The sequence below is a fragment of the Vanellus vanellus genome, assembly GCF_965231255.1.
Source record: "Vanellus vanellus genome assembly, chromosome: 3".
NCBI classification, from domain to species: domain Eukaryota; kingdom Metazoa; phylum Chordata; class Aves; order Charadriiformes; family Charadriidae; genus Vanellus; species Vanellus vanellus.
Window position 1 is genome coordinate 58,496,726 of NC_138907.1, and position 13,889 is coordinate 58,510,614.

Below are 13,889 nucleotides of genomic sequence, written 5' to 3' on the forward strand. Positions count from 1 at the left end.
AATAGCTCTTTTTTTTTTCTGTACAGAAACGTTGGCTTCAAAAAGTCAGTGTATTGTACTCAGTAGAGCATGTTGCGTAATGCTACACCTTAAAAATTGGCTTTTTTCAGTTAGTGATGTTAAAAAATGCAAGCCTCTTTCTGGTTTGCTGCAATTGTTTCTATGTACCATAAGACTGTATTGCACAAAAAAAGTTCTTAAATACAGATATAATTTATGTTATTGGATTAAATATTGCAACAACTAAGTGGTAAGTGAAGCAGTTTTACCTTGCACATGCAGTGTGAGGATACACAAGGAGACTGTTCATAAAACTACAAATACATCATTGCAATCTTGACTGCAGTAGGGTGAAAGGAGTGTGAAACACATGTATTTTGGCAAATCCATTGTTCCCCTCCCATGCCATCTCGAGCAAGGAGGACCTTGGTAAAAATGTAGACAGAGACCGTAATATGTATTTGTTTTCTTCACAGTAGCCTGAGTAGTGCTAAACTGTAGTTCTCCAGGAACCCAGCTCCAGATGTTATTAAACTACTTTTCTTCCATCCCACCCACCCCCAAAAAATCAAGTTATTCTGTTTGAAAATTAAAACTAGGTTTCAGAAGTAGAGCCTGTAATACTTTCAACGAGAGACTTATAAATCTGAGAGTTCAAAAACCTTGGAAAAGAGTCTCTGTGCATTAGGGTGTATATCTGGAGTTGGGCATCTTCATACATGTGAGGGCTGGGATCCAACAAGTTTCTGTTGATCACTTCTCTCACCCGGGAATCAAGACTAACCTGAAGAAGAGGAGAACAGACTAATATTAAACAGTAATATCGGAAAGGCTGTTACGTGTAACTTTATTTCACGGGGCTGCACAGAACATGCCGAGTTTATCAGTTTGTTCAAGTAATGCTCTGTGCTTCTTTCAGAGCCACAACACAATTACAGACAGACCATCGACTCCATTGCAATTTTGACTTGGTCTTTGCATCCATCTTAGGATCTGTAAGATGAAGTGCAGCTGTATAACAGAAAAAATACAATGCAACTAAATAAAGCTCTGCAGTAACCTGGATTTCCCAAAATATGTTCTTTTACCGTATTTTTTTTATTTATTTAAAATAGTTTCTCTCAAATGAATGTTGAATTACTCTCATTCCGAGAGCTGAAATTTTTTTTTTCTGACCATTTGTGGTTAAATCTTTAGAAGCTTTCTATTCAGCATTCTTGTCTGGCTGCCCTACAGATTTTTTCCCACCTTTTTTTTGAGACACTACACTTGTTACTCGCAAATTACGCAGAGTTTTTTGTATTTTTTTTTCACGTTAATCTCCCTGTTAGTATTAACTCTTTCAGATTTGTTTTTCTTTTCGAGACCCTTTAACAGCTGGTGATTTCCAGGATACCATATGTCTATACTGAAGTTGTTAGCAAGTTTTACTTTTAGCTTCTCATTTACTTTCCATTTGTAATGAACTTCTGTGCCTAGGCAGAAAAGGGCATATTATGCTTGGGATGAATGCACAGATGATTTTAGAATATCATTTAGAAGTTTGAGTGAATGTACAGTTTATCTACAAAATGCTCTAAAACCAGTAAAAATAATGCCTTCTGGATTAAACGAAATGGCAGTATCAAGGGAAGCCACTGGGGTCAGCAAGGGTTTATACTTAGCTAAGAAGAAAAAGGCTAAAACACTGAATAGAGAAATACCAGGTATAGATCAGTTAAGCTACTGTGATTTACACCAGGTTGCAGTCTGACCCCACAACTCTGTAATTATATAAATAGATACTCATATTTTCTGAAGGATTGAGTTGAGCGCTGGAAAGCTCCACCTACTGAGATAGCTTGATACGTGAAGGATGCTAACAGACGTGAAAACTCAGGACGCGTGTGGCTGTGTGAGCTTGTGGCTTGTCTATTTGTGTACGTGGTGAAACCAAGTCTTTGAAATACGATGGGATGGTGTGGTAGTGAGGAGTAAATACATATTTTCATTACATCTTTAGGAATGGAATGGAATGGAATAAGAATAGAATAGAATAGAATAGAATAGAATAGAATAGAATAGAATAGAATAGAATAGAATAGAATAGAATAGAATAGAATAGAATAGAATCTGGCATTGTTGGTTTGTTGCCATATTGGAGTATATTACTGCCACAGCTCTTTCTCCTCCAAGATTCACTGTTACTTGGTTATGGGTCACAAGGCACAGCTATGATGCCGCCTAACTGTGAGTAAACTTGCGTGTCCATGCTAGCAAACAGAACCCATTACTCAAATGCGCTATCGCTGCAGAACGTCCATTACGCCTGCTTAACCCATCTCTCTCTACATCCATCTACCATCCATCTACACTCTCCATCGAAGTGCTCATGGCTACGCCTGCGCGCAGCACCCCGGGGCGCAGCAGCCGTCCCTGCTGTACGCCTCCCTTACCCGTGGGCAGCGGTGCTGCATCAGCTGCCATGAAGAGCCTCCCCCCTTTCCCATCCTGGTGCTTCCCCCCCCAACCTTGTGCCCTGGGCAGCCCCACAGCCAGCTGAGTTAAGGAATCGATCCATCTGAAAGCGGCTGTTTTTCAACCCAGGCATTTTTCCATTTGAATTCGTTGTCTAACTAATGTAGCTGTGGAAGCAGACCGGACTGCACAGCAGGAGTGAACAGACAGACCTGTGGAGCTTGCTCGGACACCGACTACCAGCTTTTAGACACAACAGCGTGCAGGGTGGTAGTGTTATGGTAGTTTTGAGAAGCAGTGTTGCAGCCGAGCATCTTCAGAATTTATTTGAACAGATTTCAGTCCTAGACCATTGCATTTCTGTAGCACAGAAATGACACACTAAGATTTAAGCAATTCTGGCACGCATGCACATGGGCATATCTTAGCAAAAACAGTTAGTGCAGTTAGCTAATTGGTTCTTCATTATCAAACGTAATAGCTCGGATAAAAAGCTCAAATTTGGAAGGATGGTGGGGTTTTGTGCCATTGAATATAGTAAAAGTTAATTGCACTTATATAATGAAAAAAAATGTAGTTATGGAACTGATAATTTACATTGTAGTTCTTCAGTGACTCACTAAAGCCAGATGGCAAAACTAGTTGGAATTACTAAAGGTGTTTCCTTGCTAAACTGATGAATACAAGGTATCTTTTAAGAACGCTAAGACCTTCTGCTTCAATAACTTCATCACTGAACAAGTAATGCTAAATATTTCAGCTCGTATGCCAAAAGATAACATCTGGAGTGGGATGCCTGGATGAACAAGAACTTTTCAGCTCCCACGCTGATCTAAAGCGTTGCAGACAGTTCTTGTTTGCCTCCTAAGATTTCCAGTAGGGGCAGGAACAACTGGGTTGCTGACATCTACGCATGTCCAGTGCATCAAGTTTGTGAGTAGTTTTATTAAACCCTAAGTCAAACAACACTTAGTTAGTATTTGAATTTTAACTGCTGGTTGATCTTAGCTTAGAAAGACAACTGAGCATTCAGCACATATATACGTACCAGAGATATTATATTACGCTATAAGGAAAACTCATTATTAGCTTGCTGTACTGGCAGTTATCTCACTCCAAAGCACAAGTATGCACTATGGCACAAGAGAAGATAATGGAGCTATAAATTGCTGTTGGCTTCATTCATATGAATGAAGTTGCAAATTATTACTGAATGCAGCGCAGAAGTAAAATGTAGGAAGCAAGGTCCACAGTGAGCATAAATTACCGTAACGCTATTGAGTAGAAAATCAGATGCAATGCACAGAGACAAGGCAGAGGAGCTAAAGGTACCTGACGTGGCCCGAGAAAGACTCTTCTATAGTGCTTATATATTTATATATCTCTCGATTGCAAAACATGGTTTGATAGGGGATGCTTTTTCTTTACTCCAGGTGAAGGTAATTCAGAATTTGTCTATTTCAGTTTAAGGGTTGAGGAAAATCTTATATAATTTCCTAGATATTATCATACCTTTCATTAGAGAAAATATGTGGCCTCCATTCCTGGACTCTCACATAGGAATAACCAGTGTAAATTTGGATTTTCTCCCAGACCGCTGTTGCAGCAGATAAATCTATAATGATTCTGATTTAAATTCCTTAATTTTGGTGCCTTTTCTCCAGAAATCCATTTGTATTACTTACTTCCTCTCTGTGGCAGGCATGTAGCATTACTAAAGAGGCACACCTATTCCTCAGCCTTCTCTTACTGGAGTTTCTTGAGTCTTATAGTGAGCTTTGAGGTGTTGAGGCCAGCGATGCTAAATGGCACGGCACCTGTGTCTCTACTTTTTCTAAGTAGAGACTAAGACTTTCTATCCTAAGACTTTCACCTGACAGATCAGGCAGACTTTCAGACCCCCATCTGGCAATCCAGGGTATAACATTTCTGCTCTGGAATAACAGAAAATGCAAAGGTAACATTTATGGCTTTACCTCTTTTGGTGATAGTATAGAAATGTAATCTTCATATATAAGCCTTGCTTTTTCTTCAATAACTTTCTTGTTCTGTTCCTTCTTTAGATCTTCACATGCAAGCCAGAAAAGCAGGTTCTCCTCACTATACTCTGTTCGAAGAAACTCTCTGAAAAGGTTCCTCCCAGCTGGTGTTTTCATCATCTTGTCAAAATTCTGAGCCCAAGACAAAATTTCATCTGCAGTAGGGTTTTGGCTGCAAAAGCAAAGTATCGTTACAAATACGCATCTATTTTTGTAACACTGTTTTCATACATTTGTCCAAAAATTCTCCTTTCAACTGCACTTTAGTCCGGGGTGAAAACTGGAAGCAACAAGGCTTGATCAGTGACAGGGGAATTTCGTTCACTCTTCGCTTGTTCATTCATTATCTCAATAGCCTACTAAACGTGCTTAATGTTATGAGACATGCACTTGGCTTTCTACAAGTTTTCTACTGGTGTTGCTAGCCGTCAGACTCAAAGGCAAACTCCCACGACACCACTGAATTCCTGCCTCTGCACTTAAAGGAGATGTGATTTCAGGAAGCTGGCAATAGACTCTCTTTCATGAGGGGTGTAGATGACACCTGATGTCCCTGCCCGCTTCTGATGGTATTTGGCCAATCACTGCCTGCCACAGGATTTGGTTCAGGAAGGACAAGGAAAACAAAAAGCTCTTGGCAGCCAAGAGCATACTAATGAGGCCAAACAAAATAGTAATTCAAAGAGCTTTTAAATTAGCATATTTCTCTGTGCTTGTACCTTAGGGTTGCTAAGATTCCCTCTGTTTGGTGCTATTGACCTGAATGATGATCTATTGGCACGAGATGTGATGGATGTTGCTGGCAAAACTGGAGAGAGAAGAAATGGGAAAAAGTCCTTATTCCCATTTTCTGAAGGAAACTATTCGTGGCTTGTAACAGCGGACGCACTGGATAAGTGATCAGAAGACTAACTTGCGTCACTAGTCCGTTAATGTACCAACGAATAGCTTGAGAAGGTAATACTCCAAGTTACTTAACAGCAGTTAAATACGGTTTCAAACTTAATTCGGAGCGCTCGTCCTCCCCTTCCTGATAGGATCCAACACAAGAGCTGTACTAGCTGTTGTTAATAGCTTCCGTGTAATCATGTTGCACAATAAGTGACATTTGTCTATATGATTTCTCTTCCAGACCATTTACCAACTCCTACTCTGCATGCAAGGCAGACTGGGTGATGGGAAACTATTTGTGGTAGCTTTTTGGCAGTCCAAAAGACGTAATAAACGAGAAACTGTTTAAGATTTAAACTACCCAGCAAAATAATTGTAATCTGAACCAAAAAGTATCAACATACAGATTTGAAGGTGAAAAGTCCTCTGTCTGAGGAGAGTGAAAAGAAGCCGCTGAGGTGGATGGAGCTGACGAGCATCCTGAGTTCCCTTGTTGTCTGCTGGGAAGCGCTCTTCACAACAGTATTTTGTAGAAATTTCTGACATTGTCCTCTCATAAGTGACCATGAGTAGCAATGAAGACAGTGAGTTGTTTGGGTTGCTTTTGCCATCAATCATATCCTCCAGAGTTAAGTTTTAATTTGCTTTTTATGGGATTAGAGAGTTCAAGGCCAGTGATAAGTTAGCATTTTTCTCAACACAGTAAACATGGGCCCAAGCTTTAGACAGAAGTAGAAGCTCAGACTTTCAGTGCGTGTTAGCCCCTTTTTCAAGGTATGTGTTTCCTTGGCTAATTCCAGTGAAACCATAGTCCAAGCTCTTTTATGAAAGGTAGCCATGTTAAAAATTTGACTGTGAAGTACACTCGTGCCTGTTAGTTTTTCTTCTTGTCTGGATAAACAGAAGAAAATGATCCTACAGGTAGCAGAGGCTTCTTATAGAGACCCACAGGTCTGTGGATCCATCCATGCACCTCCCATTCCTCCCCACAGTTCTTCCCCACAAATAAGAAATTGTAAGTAAGCCTGCCTTATGAATGTTTCTGCTGGCATTTCATTGTCAGGTCTGATTTTGCTTCCTTTTGTATAGAATTTTTTGGAGGAAAAGTTATTAAAAGGACATTCCTGAAGCATAAACCCCAAGGTAATTCTTCATTTTAGTTATAGGCAAATGAAAAACATTTGTTAGACAACAGTTTGACCAACTTACCATTCTTCTATGACTTGGATACTCTCCATTTTGGTTGTATGTGTTGGCCTTCCTGCATTGTCTCCTCTATCTTCATTCCTAACAGTGAGGCTGCAATGTAGTACAACACTTTATTTTGTCTAGAGAAAGTTAATTTAAAACAATGACTATAGTAATGCAAACTTTTAAAAGATACAAACCTATGTAAAGTATCATTTTTCACTCTTGCCCCTAACATTTACACCCACAGTTTGGAGAGAAATTTTTGAGGATGACTTTTTCCCTTAATTCTGATGAATGTTATTTAACAGTTGCTATTAGCACGTGTAATTTTTTGCAAGCTCACAGTTAATCCACTGAAAGATGGACATAAACTTAGAGGTCACTTCTGGAGTGATTTCACTTAGTAAATTGAGAATATTAGTAAGAATAAGGATAGGGGGGATGAGAATATCTAGATTGGACCTTGATGAGGCTTTGGTGCTCCATCAGTTCTGGATGGTTGTTCATTCTTTATGAACGTTCCCTTTTTGCTCTCCAGGATACGGTGGCAGTAGACGGCTTGGGTACAGAACTTAGCTCATGGCAGCGCCTTATGATTTCCTTCTTTGACCCAAATTTGTTTTTCATTCCCAAAAGTAAAACTTACTGGCCTCTCAAGAGAAAGGCATCCTTTGCCCTCACATTACCAGATGCAAGGAAGAGAAAGACTTCCTTTAAGTAAGGATGTTTTAAATTTTTTTTTCTTCTCTTTTGAGCTGGTAACTATCATCACACATTTTTCTGTAAATATCTTTTTAAATGGATTTGCTTTAGTGGCAGCGACTTCCTCTGTGTGTGCTCTTTATGAATGTTCTGGAACACGGTATTGCCACTGAAAACACAATTCCTAATAACTACTGAAACAAAGCACATTTTGAATGACATAAGTATTCATATAGGAAACCAAGTTCCAATAATTAAGCTTAAGAAATGGAATGTAGTAAGGAGGTGGAGATATCCCTACATGTCCAATTGAGAGAAAACAAGCAATGAAACAAAAAATCTCCCGTCCCAATCCTAACAGAGCTCATATTTTGAATATTGAGTATTCACCACACAACAATGCTCTCAGTCATCCTACACAGCAATATACAAAAATATGTTGGTAGCATAAAGCTTCTCCCTCCCCCACTAATCTGAATAACTTCTGCTCAGCTCTAAGGAGAAATTCCAGCTTTGAGACATTTTTAGCACCAATAAACTTTCTTTCTAGCCCCTCTGCATTTATAAGTTTCATCAACACTTTTCCAAGTGTTCGGCAAAGTTGATATGTGGTCTCAAATACTCTTCTGAAATGTGGAAGTTTAAGCTCCCAGGTAAAGCAGAGCACATATTAAGACTTAAACATTACAAAGACGTACACTTTCAAAGCTGTTTGATACTGGTTGCTCCTTCACTTACCTGCCAAGACCTTAGTTCAGGCCCTTGGTCCTGCTTCCCCTGTTACAGCGTAGGAATGCAGCTCCAGTGCTGCTAAGGTGTTAGGGTGTCATCAACTGCTGCAGGAGAAACAACACATCCTGAACTCTGGGGTTGGCAGGTAAAAAGCCTTTCCGTCTCCTCTGACCTGTTGCTCATCAGTCTATAGAGGGAGCACCCAGGAAAGCCAATGGGAGTTCCGTATATAGGAGGAGGAAAAAAAGGGACCATCCATCCACTTTCTGTCTTGTAATCTTTAAGTCCACACATGTAACTGCTTGGGGTCACCTTGCATCTGGCCGGAGCACAAAGTTGGGGTGAGGGAGAAGCAGGGAAGGCACAAAGCTTCTCTCTCTCCCTCCCTCTGTCCCTCCTTTGCAGTCCGTAGGTAGAGCAGCATGTGTCTTCTCTGCTAGATGCAGAGAAGCGAGCGTCCTTTGGTTCCACGGAAGAGTAACACCATGGAAGGAGGAAACAGTTTGTGTAGGCTGGGAATGTACCAGGGTGTTCACCCGAGTCCATCCAAAAGGGAATGAAGCTGCCCATTTTCTGTCCTCCATCACATGAGCAGCAGCTAAGCTGTATTGAGATAATTTACTTGTCGGGCAGTAGGCTTATTCCAAGGTTTGGATGCAGAGTCTTACTGGAAGTAGAAGGTGACTCATCTGAGAGCAGTTAATCAACACTGCTAATTTAATTTTATGTCTGGGGTCGAATACTATTGTTTTGCTCATGTAAAATCTCTGCTAAACTTAGGGAAACCAACATGGGCTGATGAAGGTGGAATACACGTAGTGAGTGGCGAGTAAGAAAGAAAATTAGGAAAACAGACAAGAAAGCCATGTTGACTTCATGGCACTTTTTTTTTTACCAAAGGAGTAACAGATAAGCCCTATGCATTTTGATTTTCTACGAGACTACATCTTGGTAAAGAGTTCAGATGGTGGGCCCAGAAAGTAGTGGGTGGTTTCCCGGTATCCATACCAGAGTGACAATGCGGGGTACACACTTGGCCCTAATTCCTTCATCTCACCATTCCTAGCTGGAGTTCAATGGCTGAAGTTAGTCAGCAGTGCAAAACAGGGAAGACTCTAAAGAAAGAAGTGTTACACTTGGTTGGAACACTTTCTCAAGTTTGGGTATTGTATTTAAAGCCGTGCTAAATTTATAATACATCTTGGCCTAAATTCTGTATTATGTTTCCAGTGACAAACACTAGTGCTACATTTCAACTTCTATTTATCTACACCTGTCAAGGCTGGAGTTCCATCGGATACATTACTTTTGATATGTTTTTCCTGTGAAAGAAACCATCATTTTTATACAGAAGTACCTTCAATTCAGACATGTTCTGTTTTCACTCAAGGAACTGGTTCATGTTTGCTTAGGAAAAAAATTAAATATTTACACATTTGTGACTGCAAAGCTAATTTGAAAGCAGCCTTTAAATAACACTGATCACAATAACAGATTGCTACCTTTTACCTCAAAATGACAACACTGCATTGCTATTTGCTATGTTGCTAACTTCAGTTGCAAATACCCTATCTGTTCACATTCCTCCACGGAGATATGTGGAATTCTGTGGAATTCAAGCAGTGCTCAGTGGCAAAGGCACCCTGCGTACCTTGAGTTGGTGTTCTTGATACATTATTCCATCATGGAAGCTAGCTGATTACGTCAGAAGAATTATGGTGTATAGTATAAAATTAAACAGTAAAAGTAACAGGATAAAGATTAAAAAAATGACCTTAGTTAAGGCTTTAAGAGGAGGAAATTGCTGATATGCCTCATCAAAACGTAGTTAAATAAAAGGGAGATGTTCTAGAGACACATCTGATGTAAATTAACATATATGGTGCCGTTATTATTTATTAGTTGGAGTATATCCAGCAGATATCTTTAAAATTTTGAGATGTGAATTACCCACGATAGAAGGCCAACAAAACTACTGGTGCCTTAAAAAGAGAGAGTTTGGGGTGTCTAACGGTAGAACTTAAGTGGAAAGCACAAACACTGGTTTGTTTTTTGTTCCTATGGAAGGTTTGTTCTGCCCATTTTTAAGCTGATTTTATTGCTCTGGAAACTACGGTAAAAAGTACTTTAGTAAGCCCAAGTGGCCTGACCTCGAGGTACCTTTCAAATATATTTTGGGTTCCTGACTTCTACAAAAAAAATAGTTTCTTTAACTACTGCAACAGTATTATTATGAGTAATTTCTGTTTGGAGTGAGTGTAATTCTATTTTGCAACGTCACAAACTTTATAAGTAAAAATGTTAATGACCAGAGGCTACCGGAAGAAGTATACGAAATGAACAAATTACAGCACATAAGGTTAAACTGGTCCAGGTTCCCAGCAGATGTGTTTTTGGAGTAACTACTGGGATTTGGAAGACTAATCTTTATTTATTTAGCTACTATTATTCAGCTCTTAATATTCATATTCAGCAATTAAATAGTTGTTCTATTGACTAATTACTTCGCTATATCAGTATTGCAGGCCACTGGTGCATGGTAAAGTAAAAAAGGCAAGCTAATTGGATAAAATTCTAGAGAGTTGGACTCATTTAAAAGCAAAAATCTCACTGACTCTTCCTCCAAGTGTTTCCAGCCGGTGGTTTTAGCCTTTTTTTCCAAGTTGCTTCGCATCCCTAATGCTGCACTTACCTTCTACTGCCATTAAGAAACTGAGTATCATTTAGAGCTTGGACCTGATCTTTCATTCTCTGTCTATCTGGTACACACGTAGTTTTTAATTCCTTCCCAGGGTCAGATTCTGATGTACCAGTAGCCTAAATCTGGTGAGTCGGTGAAAATATTGGTACCATTATGGCAAGAAAACTATGCCATTGTGACAAGTGCTAAGATTATTATTCTGGCCATGCATGGCTAACATCAGTTACTATTTACTCAGGTATTTTTGCAGTTATACACATCATATGCGGTACAACACCACAGTATTTTGCAATTATGTCTGGCATTGAAGACAACGTGACGATTAAAGCCTCTTGCCTTAGTGGTGTTTTTTTGTGCTGCCATGAAGACAACGAGTAGAAATCAAACTGGGACACTGTGAACTAGTTGGTAGGCTATTGGGTTGCCGTTCAGGAGGTCTGTGCTCAATTCCTACTTCTTGGCTGAATTTTGTAGATGCTAAGCCCCGCAGGGCAATTTTAGGCTGAACCTGTATATGTCACACAGTCAGGCCACAAGGCCTCTAGCCACAACTGTAACACAAAAACCTTCCTTACTCCAGCCCAAAGGTCACACAAAGTCAGTTGCACATACATAATCTAAAGGCAGAATTTGGTTTTCAGATGAAAAACCAATATTCAGTTAAGATCCTCCAGATAACAGATGTTCTGACATGTTTCTTTCACTGTTCTACGCTTTCAAAGAGTGTATCTCACTGGCACCACCCCTCACCCTATCCTCCTCCTAGGAATTTTTGTTATCACCAGATCAAGAGACAAAATATTTTTAGGTCATGGGTCCAAAAGCCGAGAAGGATATTTTTGATGCTTGAGTCCAGCTTCCAGTGAGAGCGAGCTACAGGCTCGCTCAGGACTGACATAACTTAAATAATGGCGATTTAACAGATGCGGATTAAGTGGAGGCCTTCTTAAAAAAACACAACTCCCTCCCCCAGAAAAAGCACAAGAGATCAAGATTTAATTATGATTTTATAATTCCACTATTAGATGATGTAAAATGGCCGTTCCCCTCAAATGTGGGCAAACACAGGTAGAATTTACCAAACAGATTGAGTTAGGAAGTATTTTTTCAGGGTTGTTTGGAGGAGGAAAAGCCCTCCTTTAAACAAGCAGGTTAGTGCACTCATTCAGGATTTGAAACACCCTTCCTGTGGGACTGCGGTGGGGTAGATGTCTTTCAAGCTGTTCTGCTGAAGCTATTCCACTTTGGTAAAAATAATAGAATACTCATTGCACAAGACGGAAACGAGACACTCTGATCTTAATGGAAATCATCCCGTAATGAATACTGAAGCGTTTTATATAAAGTACAATAGTTTATACAGCTTTGAGAGGACAGCTTGAAAACAAGAACATGATTAGTGCGTTTTCCTGAAGTGAGGGGGGGTAGTTTTGAAAACTCTGAGGCAAAGGCGGACACCACCCCTACATCTTTCACCAGCTGGGTAAATACCTTCGCTCTTCAACCCAAAGTGGTTGTGCCCCTGCCTGTCTCCAAGCTCTTTGATTACTTTACTTTTATTGTAAGTGTCTGGCATAAAACATGCTATATGAGCACAAGCTTATTTCTCCTGGTTTTAATTAGGATGCAGAAAAGGTGCATGCCGGTGTCTTCTCTCATTTTTGCTTGCGGCTCAATCTGATTAGACTGCCTTCAGTACAGTCAGTCACTGAAAAATCATCTGTCTGCACAGCTCTGTTCACAAGTGACTCCTACATGATGAGGCAGGCTCTGGTAGAAGCCAGAGATGGATGTGGTCCTCGTACGCTGTATGGCAATGCAACACACTACTGGCACTCTTTTAATGTCTTTTATGAAACCAAAGAAAAAATTATTTTCTGTCACCTTGTTTTTGTGACAGCTGGAAGATTTAAGCCTGACAGCAGTGAAAACTAGTCATAGAATCATAGAATCATAGAATCATAGGGTTGGAAGGGACCTCTGGAGATCATCTAGTCCACCCCCCTGCCAGAGCAGGGACACCTAGATGAGGTTGCACAGGAATGCATCCAGGCGGGTTTTGAATGTCTCCAGAGATGGAGACTCCACCACCTCCCTGGGCAGCCTGTTCCAGTGCTCTGCCACCCTCAAGGTAAAGAAGTTCTTCCTCATATTTAGGTAGAACTTCCCACACTCAAGTTTGTGCCCGTTACCTCTTGTCCTGTCACTGGACACCACCAAAAAAAGCCTGGCCCCATCCTCCTGGCACCCACCCTTTAAGTATTTATAAGCACGGATCAGGTCCTCCCTCAACTGTCTTTTTTCCAGACTGGAGAGACCCAATTCCCTCAGTCTTTCTTCATAAGAGAGGTGTTCCAGTCCTCTAATCATCTTGGTAGCCCTATGCTGCACCCTCTCCAGCAGTTCCCTGTCCTTCTTGAGCTGGGGAGCCCAGAACTGGACACAGTACTCCAGGTGCGGCCTCACCAAGGGCGAGTAGAGGGGGAGGATGGCCTCCCTCGACCTGCTGGTCACACTCTTCTTGGTGCACCCCAGGATGCCATTGGCCTTCTTGGCCATGAGGGTACATTGCTGGCTCAGGGTCATCCTGTTGTCCACCAGGACTCCCAGGTCTTTTTCTACAGAGCTGGTCTCCAGGAGGTCAGCCCCCAACCTGTGCTGATGCATGGGGTTATTCCTCCCCAGGTGCAGCACCCTACACTTGCCCTTATTGAATTTCATAAGATTCATTTCCGCCCAACTCTCCAGCCTGTCCAGGTCTCTCTGTATGACAGCACAGCCTTCTGGTGTGTCAGCCACCCCTCCCAGCTTTGTATCATCAGCAACCTTGCTGCGGGTGCACTCTATCCCCTCATCCAAGTCGTTGATGAATATATTGAACAGGACTGGACCCAGTACTGACCCCTGGGGAACACCACTCGTCACTGACCTCCAACTAGACTCTGCGCCCCTAACCACAGCCCTCTGAGCTCTGTCTAGTCAGGGCTGTGTTTGTTTATGACCAGAGGAGCATGACGTTTTTGCTATATTGTACAAAGCAATAATAATGAAAAACAACTGCAATATTATCAGGATCCATTAATAAAGAACAATACAGCTATGTCAATGTCAAAATCACTTAGACAGAGCCTAGTCAGTAATGCTATATTCTATCTCCCTTTTAATGGCACAAAAAT

At 40.9% G+C, this 13,889-nt stretch overlaps 1 protein-coding gene across 2 annotated transcripts in view; it reads right to left on the reverse strand.

The window, feature by feature from the left end:
• Positions 1 to 595: 595 nt before the first annotated feature.
• Positions 596 to 13,889, reverse strand: part of RGS17 (regulator of G protein signaling 17) — a gene marked incomplete at both ends in the record, with an annotated part of 30,015 nt that continues 16,721 nt past the window's right edge. The window contains 3 exons of one of the 2 annotated variants that reach the window (XM_082480317.1): positions 596 to 784; positions 4,434 to 4,668; positions 6,597 to 6,686. In XM_082480317.1, coding sequence (XP_082336443.1) covers positions 596 to 784; positions 4,434 to 4,668; positions 6,597 to 6,686 — 514 coding nt within the window. The remainder of the gene's footprint in view (positions 785 to 4,433; positions 4,669 to 6,596; positions 6,687 to 13,889) is intronic. The other variant, XM_082480316.1, reaches the window with a different exon arrangement.